Source organism: Schistocerca gregaria, chromosome 2 (assembly GCF_023897955.1).
Source record: "Schistocerca gregaria isolate iqSchGreg1 chromosome 2, iqSchGreg1.2, whole genome shotgun sequence".
Classification (NCBI taxonomy): domain Eukaryota; kingdom Metazoa; phylum Arthropoda; class Insecta; order Orthoptera; family Acrididae; genus Schistocerca; species Schistocerca gregaria.
In genome coordinates, this window is record NC_064921.1 from 761,457,839 (window position 1) to 761,476,144 (window position 18,306).

The 18,306-nt window shown below is 38.2% G+C and overlaps 1 protein-coding gene across 2 annotated transcripts in view; it reads right to left on the minus strand.

The window, feature by feature from the left end:
• The window catches only part of LOC126334972 (uncharacterized), a 138,680-nt gene that overhangs the window by 49,014 nt on the left and 71,360 nt on the right, over nucleotides 1-18,306 (minus strand). For both annotated transcript variants that reach the window (XM_049997760.1, XM_049997761.1), the window contains exon 3: nucleotides 5,596-6,939. In XM_049997760.1, the coding sequence (XP_049853717.1) occupies nucleotides 5,596-6,939 (1,344 nt within the window). The remainder of the gene's footprint in view (nucleotides 1-5,595; nucleotides 6,940-18,306) is intronic.

Here is an 18,306-nt window from a genome sequence, read left to right on the forward strand (position 1 = left end):
GGTACGGGAAATGAACTTGAAGGCAATATTGTAGAAAGGGAAGAGGAAGTAGATGAAGATCAGATGGGAGATATTATTCTGTGAGAAGAATTTGACAGTGCACTGAAAGACTTAAACTGAAACAATGTCACTGGAATTGACGACATTCTGTCATAATTACCAGTATTCTTGGGAGAGCCAGCTATGGCAAAAAAATTCCACCTGGTGTGCATAATAGCAAAGATGGGCTAAATAGCCTCAGACTTCAAGAAGAATTTCAAAAAAGCACAGGTGCTCCCAGATGAGACTGTTACCAAACTACCAGTTTAATAAGTCATGAGTGCAAAATACTAGCACAAATTATTTACAAAAGAATGGAGAAACACAGAAGCCAACCTTAGGGAAGATTACTTTGGGTTCTGGAGAAATGTAGGAACATGTGGGGCAATACTGAAGCTGTGAATTGTCCTGAAAGACATATTGAGAAAAGGCAAACCTACATTTACAACTTCTGTGGATTTGGAGAAAGCTTCTGACAGTGCTAACAGGAGTGCACTCTTTGAAATTCCGAAGGTAGCAGAGGTAAAATACAGAGGGATGAAAGGCTATTTACAAGTTGGACAGAGACCAGGGGGCAGTTACAAGAGTCATGGGGAATGAAAGGGAAGGAAGTGAGATAGAGCTGTTGCTTCTGCCCTATGTTATTTAATCTGTACACTAAGCAAGCAGTAAAGAAAGCTACAGAAAATTTCTGCAAAAAAATTAAAGTTGAGGAAGAAGAAATAAAATATTGAGGTTTGCTGATGACATTGTAATTCTCTCAGAGACAGTAAAGGACCTGGAAGAGCAGCTAAATGGAAAGGACAGTATCTTGAAACTAGGATAGAATATGAACATCAACAAATGCATAACAAGGGTAATGGAATGTAGTAAATTTTAGTCAAGTGATGCTGAAGAAATTGGATTAGGAAATACTACACTAAAGTAGTAGTGTGTTTCGCTCTTTGGGCAGTAAAGTAACTGATGATAGCCAAAGTAGAGAGGATATAAAATGTAGACTGACAATGGCAAGAAAAGTGTTTCTAGAGAAAAGAAATTTGTAACATCGAATATAGGTTTAAGAGTTAAGAAGTCTTCTCTGGAAGTATTTGGAGTGTAGTGCCATATGCAAGTGAAATAAAAACGGTAAAACAGTTCTGAAAAGAAGAGAAGAGAAGCTTTTGAAATGTGGTGCTATAGAAAAATGCTGAATATTAGACGATTCATCATCATCATCATCATCATCATCATTTAAGACTGATTATGCCTTTCAGTGTTCAGTCTGGAGCATAGCCCCCTTATAACATTCCTCCATGATCCCCTATTCAGTGCTAACATTGTTGCCTCTTCTGATGTTAAACCTTTTACTTCAAAATCATTCTTAACCGAATCCAGGTACCTTCTCCTTGGTCTGCCCCAACTCCTCCTACCATCTACTGCTGAACCCACGAGTCTCTTGGGTAACCTTGTTTCTCCCATGCATGTAACATGACCACACCATCTAAGTCTGTTCGCCATGACTGCTACATCTATAGACTTCATTCCTGGTTTTTCTTTGATTTCCTCATTGTGGACACCCTCCTGCCATTGTTCCCATTTACTAATACCTGCAATCATCCTAGCTACTTTCATATCCATAACCTCAACCTTGTTGGTAAGGTAACCTGAATCGACCCAGATTTCGCTCCCATACAACAAAGTTGGTCGAAAGATTGAACGGTGCACAGATAACTTAGTCTTGGTACTGACTTCCTTCTTGCAGAAGAGAGTAGATCGTAGCTCAGTGCTCACTGCATTAGCTTTGCTACACCTTGCTTCCAGTTCTTTCACTATGTTGCCATCCTGTGAGAATATGCATCCTAAGTACTTGAAACCGTCCACCTGTTCTAACTTTGTTCCTCCTATTTGGCACTCGATCCGTTTATATTTCTTTCCCACTGACATTACTTTCATTTTGGAGATGCTAATCTTCATACCATAATCCTTACATTTCTCGTCTAGCTCTGAAATATTACTTTGCAAACTTTCAATCGAATCTGCCATCACAACTAAGTCATCCACATATGCGAGACTGCTTATTTTGTGTTCACATATCTTAATCTCACCCAGCCAGTCTATTGTTTTCAACATATGATCCATAAATAATATGAACAACCTGTGGAGACAGGTTGCAGCCTTGTCTTACCCCTGAAACACTACTCTGAACCATGATCTCAATTTACTGTCAACTCTAACTGCTGCCTGACTATCCATGTAAAGACCTTTAATTGCTTGCAAAAGTTTGCCTCCTATTCCATTATCTCGTAGAACAGACAATAACTTCCTCCTAGGAACCCAGTCATATGCCTTTTCTAGACCTGTAAAGCATAGATACAATTCCCTGTCCCACTCATAACACATCTCCATTATTTGCTGTAAGCTAAAGATCTGGTCCTGGCAACCTCTAAGAGGCCTAAACCCACACTGATTTTCATCCAATTTGTCCTCAACTAATACTCGCACTTTCCTTTCAACAATACCTGAGAAGATTTTACCCACAATGCAGATTAAAGAGATATCTCTGTAGTTGTTACAATCTTTCCTGTTTCCATGTTTAAAGATTGGTGTGATTACTGCTTTTGTTCAGTCTGATGGAACCTGTCCCAACTCCCAGGCCAAGTCAATTATCCTGTGTAGCCATTTAAGACCTGACATTCCACTGTATTTGAAGAGTTCTGACTTAATTTCATCCACCCCAGCTGCTTTATTGCACTGCAATCTATTGACCATTTACTCCACTTCCTCAAATGAGATCCTATTTCCATCATCATTCCTATCCCATTCTACCTCGAAATCTGGAACATTGCTGATCGTATTTTCACCTACATTGAGCAACTCTTCAAAATATTCCCTCCATCTGCCCAAGGCATCCACAGGATTCACCAACAGTTTTCCTGACCTGTCCAAAATACTTGTCATTTCCTTCTTACCTCCCTTTCGAAGACTGCTAATTACACTCCAGAATGGTTTTCCAGCAGCTTGACCCATAGTCTCCAACCTGTTTCCAAAGTCTTCCCAAGATTTCTTCTTGGATGCTGGAATTATCTGTTTGGCTTTGTTTCTTTCTTCAACATAACTTTCTCTGTCTACCTGAGTTCTAGTATGTAGCCATTTTTGATACACCTTCCTTTTCCTTTTACAGGCTGCCTTGACTTTGTCATTCCACCAAGCTGGTTGCTTCATCCTACTTTTACACACTACCATTTCAAGACATTCTTTAGACACTTCTAGTACTGTGTCCCTGTACCTTGCCCATTCCTTTTCCAATGACTGTAATTGACTACATTCAACTAACTGGTACCTTTCTGAGATCGCTGTTATGTACTTGTGCCTGATTTCCTTATCGTGAAGTTTCTCCACTCTTATCCTCCTACATATGGACCTGACCTCCTGCACTTTCGGCCTCACAATCCCAATTTCACTGCAGATTAAATAATGATCAGTGTCATCAAAGAATCCCCTGAATACATGTGTATCCCTCACAGCCTTCCAGATCTGTTATTATATAGTCAATGACAGATCTGGTTCCCCTGCCTTCCCAAGTATACCAGTGAATGTTCTTATGTTTAAAAAAGGAGTTGGTGATTACTAAGCCCATATTAGCACAGAAATCCAAGAGTTGTTTCCCTCCTGTTGGCCTCCATATCCTCTCCAAATTTACCCATAACCTTTTCATACCCTTCTGTTCGATTTCCAATCCTGGCATTAAAATGACCCATGAGCAGAACATTGTCCTTGTCCTTTACTCTAACAACTACATCACAGAGTGTGTCATAAAGACTATCCATCGTATCTTGATCTGTCCCTTCACAATGCGAATATACTGACACAATCCTAATTTTCTTGCTAGACACTGTCAAATCTATTCACATCAGTCATTCGTTTTCATACCTTACTGCAACTATGCTGGGTTCCATTTCTTTCCTGATGTAAAGCCCTACACCCCATTGTGCTATTCCTGCTTTGACTCCTGACAGGTGGACCCTGTATTCTCCCACTTCCTCTTCTTTCTCACCCCTTACCCGAATGTCACTAACAGCTAAAACGTCCAGCCCCATCTTACTTGCAGCCTCTGCCAGCTCTACCTTCTTCCCAGAGTAGCCCCCATTGATATCAATGGCTCCCCATCTCATTGCCATTTGTTTGCCAAGTCGTATCTTAAGAGTCCCTGGTTTGTTAGTTAGAGGTGGGACTCTGTCACCTCCAAAGGTCCGAGGCATTTTGCTCTGACTGTTGCCAGTATCATATTTAAAGTACCAGGGAAGCAGGTTGCCAGCCTTGCTTGCCCCGAGTCTCATTGAGTTTTACTCCTAATGGTAGGGGCTAACCGGTGGATTTGGTAGTCTTTGCCGTATGAGCACAAAGGTGACCACGACTCAGAATATGTCCGAGATGCCCAGCCTTATTCCAAAGTAGCTGGTATCCCGTGGTTCATGAACTAGGACATGACTATAGGAATCCACACCATGAACCAACATTAGATGAGTGGATCTTATAATTAATGAGGAGGTGCTGAACATAATTGCGAAGACAAGAAATTCGTGGCACAACGTGACTAAAAGAGATCGGCTGAAACGACACATTACCAGACATTGAGGGATCACCTATTCAGTATTTGAAGGAAGTGGGGAGAGGGGGTAAAAATTGTACAGGGAGACCAACAGATGAACATAGTGAGCAGATTCAGAAGCATGTAGCTTGCAGCAGTTATTCAGAGATGGTGAGGCTTGCTCTGGATAGAATAACATGGAAAGCTGTATCAAACTATTCTTGGGACTGAAGACCATAACAATAACAGCCTATTCATAATTTGTTCTTCATCTTGAAGTTCAGTATTGATGTGTCTTCCCAGTCATTGTTTATACGATGACTTTTCTGTAATAGTAGTAACATATGTAAAACTCAGCTCCAACAAATGAAATGTAATAACACTGCTTCCAATTACATTTGTTCTAAGATTATGTAGTTATTATACCCAAACGGAAATCTGGCTTTGATGAACAATGCAGGAACCATCAGGCTGAATAACAGGTTGGTCAGTTTAATTATACAGAAGTCTTTCAACTGTTAATGGATTACTGGAAAATTGCTGTTTATATGAGAATAGTGTTACATTCCTAAGTGATACTAAAACTTTAATATGACTAATGCAAGGTCCCGATCTTGGCAACAGTATGTCAGAGTTTTTGTAGTGAGTCTGCTGAGGTCATAGAAGAGTCCTGTGCAACTCGCATTTAAGGTAGCTGCTGCCAGATTGTTCATATTATCTTATACAAAGCCAGCATTAAGGTTCAAAAGGCTAGTCTATATAAGGTCTATAAGTGCAGTCAATCTATAGGTGAAAATCAGAAGATGTAACCAAGCACTCCTATTTTCAGAGGAACAACAGAAATTTTCTCAGTCCCCGATACAAAATTTTGTTTCTACATCAAACATTTTTATGCAGTACCTTCACAATAATACAGAGCAAGAATTCACAAGAAATAGCTTATAGGCTATTACTCTCAAGAGATTAAATAGTTTTATCTGCTGGTATACCTCAACAACAAATGCGAATGGCGGTCGCATTTCAACAACAGTTGTTCTGTAAACTGGGCCTTCACGCAATTGTCGGGGACTGTTAATAGGCAGCGGAATGAGCCGCCTGGAATTAAATCTTCTTTGTCTTCTACCCTGCCACACTCCTTTAACAACAACTGTGAAAAGGCTGGGAGAATTCGACTCCAAGGGTCGTGTTACACATGCATCAAAATATACGTCTTGTCCTATGCTTAGAAAATCTTGCAGACTTAATGATCTGCTGTAACTGGGAAGTTCAAACAAGTTTCTTGTGAACCTGACATCCAGTAACACACCAAACATGTTAGTCTCCATCACAGCTTCATTTTCTGATATGTAGCTCTTAATTTTGGCAGCATGGCTTTTAATTGTAGTTGTAAGATACTGACGGCCTCCTCTATTTGTCATTAGAGTGTACTCTCTTGGCTGGGCATATGCTCTGTTGTGATAAGTAAATGACTGACTCAATGAAACTGATGATGACTGTTGATGTATCATCGGTTTCACTTTAGCGATTTGCCCTTTGTTCTCTAGCGTGTTTCTTGTTCCGGAGGTTCGACCAAGTATTTGTGTTTCACTTTTTCGCACTGACATATTTTCTTCTTCAGCAAAAGTTACTCTCTTGGTAGCTGTGGTGTTAATTTTCAAGTCTGTTTTACTCATAACGGACTCTTCTTCGATCAATTCAACATTTGCAGCCCGGTAACAGGCTCCTTGAAATGGAGCATTTAATAACTGAATATTTAGCTTGACACATTTTCCAACAGTCAGAACTTGTGCAAGAGGTAAACTGCTATTAGTGATTAGTGCATTCTTATAGCAAAGAGCTTTTTCAGTTTTACCAGACAATTCAAAGGAAATCATAGCATACCAACAACAGACACTTTCAACAAAACCAGTTACTTCTGAAGTAGATTCTTCCTTTGCTGAACATTCATTCTTGAGCTCAGAATGTTCTTTATTTTCTGTAATCTTTTCAGCATCAGTAGCCTTTTCTATTGCATTTAATGACTTAGATGGGACAATACCTGTTGGATCATAGTTTTTGTCTTTGATTTTAGGAGTATTTTTTGAATCATATGCATTTACTGTTTTTTCATCCACATCCTGGGGCAGATGACTTGAAGCACTATGACTCTGACTATGTTTCCTTGCTTTGTTTGTTGTTTTAGATGCTTTATAAATAGATTTTCGAAGGAACCCTTTATAAGAAAATTCTTTTAGCTGCAGAAGTTCTTCAGCAAATGAAAGGCCTCTCTTCGCTTCAGACGCTTCCCAGTAAAAACATTTGGACTGTGGATTTCCAAACGGCACTTTCCTCACCTGTAACAGAATTAGATAACATACTTATAATACACTAAGATGAAGAAGAATAGGAGAAAGTGTAATGTTAGGTTGATGGCTTAAAAATAGTCTTCAGCTGGACTCTAATGAAAGGAAATGGATGAGCTACTTTATTCACATCTTGATAGATGCGGGATCTGTTTTGACATAATTCCAACTACCACGTTTATAAAAACATAACACACAAGTCTATTAAAAGAATATCTAGATCTAATTCACTACCTCCTCTTCCGTTCTAAAATATCACTTCCATACATGTATAGCATATCTGCAGTAATGAGCAGTCTCTTTTACAACGAGCTGGAGGTCTCACCCAGGCATTCACAGACAAGTGTCACTCTAAAACCTAGTCCACAAAGAAATCTCCATTCCAACCACATCCAGCAATAAGCCACATAAATAAGTAACCTTTTCTTTACACAATTCAATTATGGACTGAAACTGCTGTACCACATTATTCTCCTGAGCTTAAATTGCCTTCCACAATTAACTGAAATTTGGTCCTCTACCAAAATCCCCTCATCCCCACAAACACACACACACACACACACACACACACACACACACACACACACACACATCTTTGCCTGTTGCAAAGCTAAGCCAGAATGTTGAACTTGGTATGAAATTCACTCCTGGGAATTTAATCACATAAACAATTTAGAAATGAACAATTACTTTAAACTTTGGACACATTGTTTTGATGTCACTAACATTCATGCAATTATCCTCTTTATCCTCCTTCAGTCCAAAAAGTTGCAAGACTGTTCTACACAGTGTCTCTCAACTTGAGTAGAAGGCACAGAACACTCACTGAACCATGTAAAACTGTCTGAAAAGTACTTCTTTGGGATGTTGTCAACTTGGGTCACATTGGCTTGACTGTCAGTTACGCCATTAAAATGTTGACCTTTCATGTGAAATTTTGCACTTAGTCATTTTGTGGAAGGTTTGTACTGATAACACAAAGTCTCATAACCTACGATGATTTTTCCAGAAAGGAATTGTCTACATTTTGCGTCTCAGTCACACCGCAACAGGCATCTCCACGTTGATGTTTTCACTCGAGACTCAAGGTGTGTTCGACAAATCACACACACTTCTCTCTTCTTCAAAACATCCAGGAGAATTTTTTGAACACTTGAAATGTGGATCGATTGCGATCTGTGACAAAAATGTTGAAAAATTACTATAATCTTGTGTCCACTACTTATTGCCACCTGTTCACAACTGACCAGTGAAATGCACATCTGTTTTTATAGTTGTTATTTCCAGCTGTCACTACAGGTAAAACAAACTTGACAAAATTGTGTAAGTCCAACTATCTCTCAAAATACAAAAGAGCTCACAAGTGAAAGGAAATAAATCAGTGGTAATATCAGATGTTCAGCAGAAAGCAAGCAATGATGGCAGACCAAATAAAAGTTGAAAAAACAACAACAACATCTAATTAGTCAAATGAGGTTCTTTCTTCAGATGATACAGATAGAATAATACAGTTGAATTTCACTCTCTTTAAAAAAGCAAAAATTAAATGGTCTGTCAAGCAGAGACTGTAATACACAAGTCATGAAACGCATCTTATGTTTCAAGTACAATTACTGGCTACATGAAAAGTGTACGTAAATACATCTAAAATTCATAAGTGATTATTTTATGTGGCAAAATGCCCCAAACTTGCAACATGTTACCATAAGTACCACAGCTTCCAAAAATGAAGTTATTATGTGACTTCAGAATGACATAAAGGCTTCAAAAAATGGAATACTCTACAATAGAAAAAAGGAAGATTAATAAGAGAAAAAAAGCTTTGACAATGCATATCCACAAAAAGAAGAAAAAAAACACACATCCAGCATTTCTGATGTTGTGCAAAACTTAACAAGCCAAAAATATGCCAATGAATATAAATGGAAGCTGGTGAGATACAGTAACAGGAAAGATAGTTCTGCAACTATGTAAAGCAATGAAAACTAATTTCTATGAATAGACGATTTGCTGTTGGAAGATGTAACTGTCCCAAACTTCGAAACTGGTGTGTGACCTAGAATTAGAGTGCAGTAATTAAACAAATATTTTGAAAAGACTGAAAATGTAAAATAAGCTACTGCAGGGGCTGAGTCTGAACTCATACACAAATACAGATGAACCTTTATCCACACACACAAATTCAATAAAAAACAGCAACGAATAAATTATAAATGCCACAAAAACCTGATTCATTCAACCAGAAGTGGTAACATGGTTTCTAGGTTCATAAACAGCAGCATTATAAAAGGGAGGTCAGAGAGTGATAAATGAATCTGCAACATAAATTATCCAGTCAAAGAACAATATGATAGACATGGAGCAGTATTCAAAGACCCAAACAAATTTCTAAGTGAAAACTGCCAAAGAATGGACGGTTTGCATCTAAAGAGACTAGGATCTGTAGCATTCTGCAAGTTCGATGGTTACTGAGGTTTGCAAAATCATCAGAAACAAGTAAAATTAGTACACCCTAATGGGGGTGAAAAATCAGATGTGTTAGGTGAAAAAGGCAAAACATATAAGCCATACGTGTTACTTACAGTAAAAACTCAAGTATTTGAAAGTATCTGATAGTTCTGATCTTATAAAAATAACGGTAGCCCTAAGCCAAGAAGTAACATCAGGAAAAAGTTTGCAAGACCCAAAGCAAAGTACTGGCATGTGCTCATCTAAGTGATCCTCAAAAAAATGATGTTGTTCCATTAGAATGTCCTTTCTCTCTGTAGTAAATTCATAAATTAGACATAATACTTTTACATGAAATAATAAATCCTTCTACCATGTGTCTAAATGAACACTGGTTCAGAAAGGACAGGCATACACTAGGAAATTGATGCAAAGTCAGTGTATTCAAATAATGATGAATGAATTAACTGAATACAGAAACATTTATTTTATGGTTGTACAATAACAGACTACTATTAAAAACGAGACAAACTGCACACATGCTATTTAGTGCCTTCAAAAATCACCCTATCGATATGGACCACACTGATAAGTCATGGAAGCAATAGATCAAGTCAAAGAAATAAAATTTCTTGTAGCTTGGATAGACAGTAACTAATAACGGAATATTCACAGAAAAAAGCTGTTCAAAAGATTGAGCCATTCGTCCTGGGCTTTCCAAATCCTTGACCAGTCTTGTCATATTGCAACACCAAAACAATTTATTTCATATGTACACTGCGAGGGTCCAATTAATTCATAAATTATTTCTTCGTGGTCTGTATCTTCGAGAAGTCTATGAACCCCAGATTCGTTTGTAATTATTCTTATGTCTGTATAAGAATTCAACTTCTGCTAAAATCAGGACTCACCAACTCTTGATTTATGGGAAAGCTTTAACTATGCCTTTTTGTTGGACTAATTGCACAGATAGACATTCAAAATGGACAGACGTGGTGATAGAATTTGAAAAAGTATTAAATGAGTTGCCACAGGCAATTACAAAGGATCCTCAATGGAAATAGTAGGAGAGTGAATAGAAGTGGCTCGAATGGCTGCTGGGTGATTTCGGTGCACAGATGCTGAGTGGTGATGTGAATAATTTGCTAATGAGAAAGACTGAGAAACAGAAATAGACAAGGGAGAAATGTACACCCCTACAGTACAAGGTAGGGATTTATAACAAAGAATATAATCAGTTACTGACAACATAATGCAAATGGATTGACAAAATAATCTATTCACCATGCTGTGGCAGGGGAACACACACACACACACACACACAAAAGGGTTTAACTTTTACAAGCTTTCGGAGCCCATGGCTGCTTCTTCTGGCAGAAGAGTTGAAGGGGAAGGAAGAGGGATGAAGGAAAAGAACTGGAGAAGTTTAGGGAAATGGGGGAGTTCAGCAAAGCCACCCAGAGCTCTGGGTCAGGGGAGACTTACCTGACAGGATGAGAAAGAAGTCCACAAAAATTTACTCTAGAGAGGAATGAACAATACTTTGCATATCTCTAATTTGATCTACTCGTAACACCTTAATTTTATTATTGTGACATGTTTTCTACAGTAGGTTTGTTAAAATTCACCTTAACAACAACAAAACATTAGCATTAAATGTGGTCACTGCAGCTAACCACCACTTCATTGCGGTATACAAGTTTGACTGTTGCTGGTTTAACTTTGATATAACTTTCTTTTAATTTTTGTTGTATCTCCTGAAACAAGCGCACTTTCCACACTGAAGACATCCACATAGTTCGGACCGGTATTTTTCTGAACTACACATCTTCTATAGGAGAACTGCTCCATTTCAGTCTCCTTGTGCATAATGAATGCTTTTGCTACACAACAGTCTACAGAGTGAAACAACAATCTTAGCCACCATTTCCTACTTTTTCTGCCTGTAGCTTAGTCTGACATGAGTTTATCAAAATTACCTACATAGTTCACAATGGAATTGTAATCTTTCAACACAAGGCAACACGTGATATTCGTTATTATTCCACCTTTCATCCTGTGACTTACTGTGGACACACCTGATGGCGTGTACACTTAGAAATCATGTTGACTACCCTGTTATCTTTTCATCTATATAGAACCACTACAGCATTGCTAATTCTGTAACTGAATTCCCCTCTCTCAAGTTTCTTTCCGTCCCTGACTTTGGGTATTTTTTCCCTCTGGGATTTATTGTTCCATAAGTACGCAGACCATTGAATTTTAGGTTCTTGAACAGATTACCTGATGTAAAATGATTGTCCATGAAAATAATATGATTCTTTCCATGAAAGTCACTGGTTAAATTTAGAACCATTTCTGATCCTAACCCTACTACTGGAGACAGTGAAACTGTTCCTGAATAAATATCAAACTTCAAGTTGTATAATGATTCATCACATTACATCCACACTTTGTACCATCTCTTTATATGTTTCTCACTCATGTAATGTTTGACAGATGAGCTGCCTTTGAATTTAACCATTTCTTCATCAACAGCAATAGCAATCTTGGAATTTCCAGTTCAAATGATCTCTAAACAGACACTGTTTGTATATTCTGACTGTTTCTGCCAGGAGCCATAGAATTATCACTGGGGTGCAAGTTACTCTGTAACCAACTATATCTTAACACTTGTTTCTTGGCCCCTGCTTATCCTGACCATTGATGGAACAGCAAGCAGCACCGCATTGTTTTTAATTTGTCTCACTACTTTCACTATTATCCTCAGAATCATTACTGTTTGACATGCAACCATAAACAAAACTCGAAGTTGCACAATCTGCAGTGAATGCCGGGTCACTGTCATCACCTTCATCACTGTCAACACTGGTGTCACTAGAAGGAGTTACGTCAAGTAATATTTGGTAACATTCTTCTTTTGTTATTCTTTTTGGGTGAGACATTCTGGATGGAGAAGAACATATACTGGATGGTGAAGAATAGAGTTGGTTAGCACCACTGAACACACAGAAATCCACCTGTGAAGTATAGAAAATTCTATGTGGAAAAAAAGTAATAATGCTTGTAGATGCATGGAAGGCCAATACATAAATATGAACAATTGTTTACCAAAAATAGCCATATAAAGAGGAGCTACAGAGAGAAATGCACAACACTTCCAAGAACAATAGTAAAAATGTATGAAATATCAGCTTGTGTCATAAATACGTGGCAGAAAGACTCTACTGTGATTTTCTTGCCATCTGGTGAAACTTTAGTAGACAATTAGTTGGTCAGTTTAGAGAACTAGCACCCCTGAGTGATAAACTGAGAAAAATAATATGGTTAGCGTCCTCTCAAAGCGTCTACATATGTGGTAGGTTTTACAGAGATGCCCATCATTCAAAGTGTTAACTGACCCAGACTCAGGAAAGGAATGTACAGTGTTCAAGGTTTTGACACTATTCATTGGCAAATAAGAGAAGAGCAATAATAATACTCCAAATAAGCTCAAAAATTTTCTAGTATAATTAGCATGTTGCAAAACTTCAGAAATTTATTAATTATGGTAGGATGTAGTTACCATTTAGACAAGTCAAAACATTTTGTGAGATCATAAATATTCTCAAGTTGTACAGTATGGAAGTATGAGAGGAAAGACAGCCATAGGGAAGAAATAATATGTAGTATCATCACCACTGTATGGCCGTGATGGAGCAGGATGTATCGAAAGGAAGCCCTAGGAAAGGGATGGCATATGGTGTATGCTTAGACTATTATACGTGCTAATGTGGGTGTTCATAGGCAACTTTCAAATATTATTTTGTGTTGGGGATTGAAGTAACTGATTACACCTTAAAGTTTGGTTTAAAAGGACTGGTGTATCTAAAAAGTAATGATTGGGTGTAAGTTGAAGTGTGCATGGAGACAGCAACACTTGGAAGAGAGGCTGTCCATGGTATTGAAAATCTTTGAACCTGTTATCCTTGCATGAAAAATACTAAAGGTGTGGATAGTGCTGTGGAGTACAAATGTAGATAATAATGATCCGGGTAAATAATAAGCACACAGGACAAAAAGAACTATATGTTTCTAACTGCTGCACTGATGTTTTACCTGGTTCATTTGGCAGTGCTAGAAAATAGTAAAACTGCTTGTGGTTACACATGATTTTGTATATGCTTCCTACAGACTTTTGATCAGTCTAGAAAGAAAAACGAAAAGCACAATGGCAGCAGCACAATTTGTAGAGCATACTCTAAATAAATAATGTTATTTTCACATTGAGTTACTATAGGTGGAACCTGTTAATAACACTTGTTCATCAATAAGGGGGGAGGGAGGTGTGGGAATAAGAGACTTCCTAGACGTTTTGAAGCCAAAGTTTATGGAGGTAAATCATTTCATTGATTGAAGGTGAACTTGTACCAATTCTGGATATAGATGAACAAGCTTTACTAGCAGAGAATCCGTTTGTTTAGCCAAAACTTAAGAATTATAATGTATGAGGATTTATCAAGGAGCAAGCATTGTTTAGTATATTTTATTATAATTGTCTGAGGTATTTTGCATGAGCTCCTTGTTGTCCCAAGAACGTTAAATCTGTACTTGGTATCAAGATGCGCAGCATAATCTCCACATATATAGGGAGCGAGTGACCTTCATTACGTAACGCACAGATAAGGGACGTACATAAGAAAAATTAGTCGACATTATTCAGCAGTAAAAATAAAAGGTACACGCCGATCTTAGTTTTCTAAAATTATAATAATGTTTTAACCGATGTTTTAATATCTGGTTTTTTCTTCAGAAGTTCAGAGTTTGTTAAAAATGAGCTGTACCTAGTTGATTAACCTCGCATCAGATTTTGTAATTAAAGATATAATAAAAGCCTTTCCTAAACCAGAGATGATGAATTCTGGTTATGGCAGAAGTTGAATTTTTCTGCAGATAGAACAATAATACTCAACAGGTCAGGGGTTCGCAGACTTCTCAGTGTTGAAACCAGCAATGAGGTAATTTGTAAATTAACTGAACCCTCACAATATTCAACTATATCTTATGGCATCCCATTCTAGGGATCAGTACATAGTCACATCTTTGTGAACCAGAGGACGCTCAGAAATGTAATGCAACAAATGTCTCCTCGAATGTCCACTAATCCAATATTCAGTGATTTAAAAATATTAACTGTTCACTTTATTTATGTATTAGAGATTGTAACTTCTTAGTAAGAACCTGCATTTGTTCAGCACCAATAAATTTGCTCACAATTGGGTTCCAGTGCAATGAGCCCAAGACTAATATGGAACCTAGCTGGGGTAAGAAATATGGGTAATGTGCTCTATGATAAATTATGCTTATCATTTCATGTGAACAGTAATGTGCTGAGGAATAAAATTGAGGTCATTGCTTACATACTCTTTTTATTTGGATGATGAATATCTAAAGGCTAGTTAGTGTTAACTCTACTTGAAGCTTTATCATACTTATAGTTAGTATTACAATTTGTATTACTTTGAATGCTACAGCATATAAGTCTGACATGTAAGTTACATAATGTTTGATGAGCTGTGCTACATAATTTTATTAGAAAACCTTATTACTGTACATTATTGTATTTCTATGTGATATTTTTGTATTTCTGTGTGCATGCCTTGTCTTATCTTTTGCACACTGTACAACGTAAGATTTTTGGGACCAAAATAAATAAAAAAATATGAATTGGCAGACTCAACTTGCAGAGAGCAATTTCTGTCTGGTGAAAACCCCATCTTCATTAAAAAGTGGAGCAGTTTCCAAGCGATAAGAAAAGCTCAAGTTATTAATCAGAGAAAAATAATGTGAAATACTGACATTCACAAAACTGTTGTATACTTATGAAGCTATCCTGATGGAGACATAAAAAAACCTCCTTCAAAGCCTATAAAATACATTACTGCAAAATGCAAATAACTAGCAAACTGTAGTCATTTGTGGTAATTTCAAAATTAACTTTAGCAAATCACAAAGTACACTAATGTGCTGAGGAATAAAATTAGGGTCATTTTAGGGCGGAAATAATGTTTATGTTGATCTTTATTCCAATTTTCTGTACAGGTCCCAGAATTCTTGTAACCGAGAAGATGCAAAACTTTTTTTGATATGTGTATTTTCCACTTAAAACTAGAAAGTTAAAAAGGCTTTAGAGAAACAGCTGAATCACTTGTAACACAAATGAGATCATATGCTCAGAAATAAGGTCTCCATAGCATTTAGAAAACAGTTCATACAATGCCTTAATTTGACAGGTAATTCAGATAGTATTAAATAGTGTTCAGGAAAGTAATAAAAGTGTCAAAATGCTGGAAAGTGAAAGACTCATACTAGCTCGATCTAATAAAGTAAAAGCTTTATGAAATATTATAAAAGAGAAACATGAAATAATAACAGTAATGATATACAGATGAATGAAAATTCCCAAGTTATCACCAACTCCACGGATGTGAAAAGCTTGTTGAGCAAAATATCACTTATAAAAATTACACACACCTGAGGCCACAAACAGAACAGGATATATGCCAACAGATGTAAATCTAAACACTCTGCAGGAAAATTTACCAGATTTAGTTATAAAAATGTCCAGCCATAATTCCTGAACCGTTAACTTATAAATCTGTCCTCTGCTGGCATCCTCATTGACTGCTTAAAAATTGACAAAGTGAAACCACTTCATGAAAAAAGAAACTGTAGAGGGGTGACAAACTAAAGACCAGTTTCATTACTATCAATATTTTCCAAAATGTTTGAAATCCTTCTTTATAAAAGACTATCAGATTTATTAAATAATTACAAAGTACTGATAGAATCCTAATATGGATTTACAAGAAACCACTCAATGAAACAACAGTATTTTCTTTTGTGTACAAGGTGCTCCAAGCAATAGCAGGGTTGGCAAAAGTTTCCCCAAGTGATATTTCCTGATTTCCAGCCAAGTTAAGGGAGTGACGGTGTACAGCACATAGAGGCTTTGAAGGGCACTGAGAGAGAGTGAGCAAATGACACATTTGAAAATTATCTGTTATCGGATGTACTCCGTGGCCCAATACAGGGTGAAGGGTTATGCTGTAACTACTGAGCAATGTGCCAGAAGTTGATACAAAAAAATGTCAGTGCCAACGACAAAGGCACACCCGACACCACCGTCAGTCTGAGAGCCATCAGTGTACAAGAAGGTACTGTCATGAAACTCTGTGGGTAGGTCGTGAAACTGAAGGCGATAGAATGAGGCTGGTGTAGAGTTCTCAAGAAGTGAATGAACACCAAGGTGAACACGAGTCACCACATGTAGCAAAGATGGTGAAGGGTTCACATTCGCCATGATAGGTGCAGGGAACGTGAAGTTAATTTGCCAGAGCAAGAGCCGAAAGCGAACTACAGCAGGTAAAAGAGAAAGAGGAACACGCCCCGTGCTGGCGATAAAAGGAGTCATCGAAGAAGGAGGCACAGGATGGGTGGCCATACATGGCAGACAAATGGCATGCATACCTACTGAGGAGAAAGTCATGGCAGTAGGACAGTAGTAGTTCGGCAGCTTCTGCATACAGACTTTCAACCAGGCTTGTAAAAGGCGCCAGTAGCCAAACGGAGGTCGTGATGGTGGACAGTATTGAGACAGTGTAAGAGGAATGGACATGCACATGCATAAACTACCCATATTCTATTTTCGAATGGACAAGGGACAGGTACAAACGGAGCAGGATGGTTCGATCTGCACCCCAGGAAGTACCATAGAGGACACACAGGACACTGAGGGACTGCGTACAGTAGGCTGCCAGGTAAGACATGTGGAAAGACCAAGAGAGTTTCCTATTGAGCAGGAACCCCAGGAATTTCGTAGTTTCAATGACTGGAAGAGCAATAGGCTCTAGATGTAAAGACGGTGGGAGAAACCAACTGCGCCACCAGAAATTCATACAAACCGTTTAGTTATTGAAAAGAAAGATAGCCACTACCAATGTTTCATGAGTATGACAATCGAGACATCATTGAAGACTATGCTCATTGAGACAGGTCCATGATGAACTACAATAGATGTCAAAATGATCAACAAAAAGGGAGCCGGAGGTGCACAGTGGGAGACAGGACATTATAGGATTAATGGTGATAGTGATGAGTACAATGCTCAGGATGGAACTCTGAGGCACATTCTATTCCTGGATAAAGATGTCCGACAAGGCAGAACCCACACGTGCCTCAAAAACTCGATTTTAATGAAAAGGAGCATGCAGCTACAGAAGTCCCACGTTTAGAGAGTACGGAGGGTACCAGTCCTATAGCATGTACGGTAGGCTTTCTCCAAATCAAAAAACAAGCCACAGTCTGGGATTTCTGCAAAGAACCATTCATGACATGGGTGGAAAAAGTGGTGATGAGATGGTCAACTACAGAATGGCGCACTCGAAATCCACACTGTGCAGTGGTTATTAAATTATGAGACTCCAGCCACCATATCAGCCAGACATGAGTCATACATTCCATCACCTTGCAAATATAGCTGGTGAGAGAGATTGAGCAGTAGCTAGAAGGAAGGTGTTTGCCTTTGCCAGGTTCAGGAATGGGTATCACAGTGGCTTCACGCCGATGTCTGGGAAACATTCCCTTTGCCCAGATGTGGTTGTAAGTATTAAGCAGAAATCTAGCTCCCTCATAGTAAAGGCTGCACTGTAAGACTCATCATTCTGAGAAGAGGAGGGTATCACCCGAGCCACCTCTGCTTGTTTCCAATGAAGTAAGGCAGGGTGACAGTGGGAGGAGCTCGAAATTTCTGCAAAATGGAGGCCCAAGGTGTTGGAGATAGCAATAGGGTCTACGATGACATTATCTGCTACTGTCAGACTGGAAATTGGAGAATGGATCTTTGTCCCAGAGAGGCATCGGAGAGGAAGA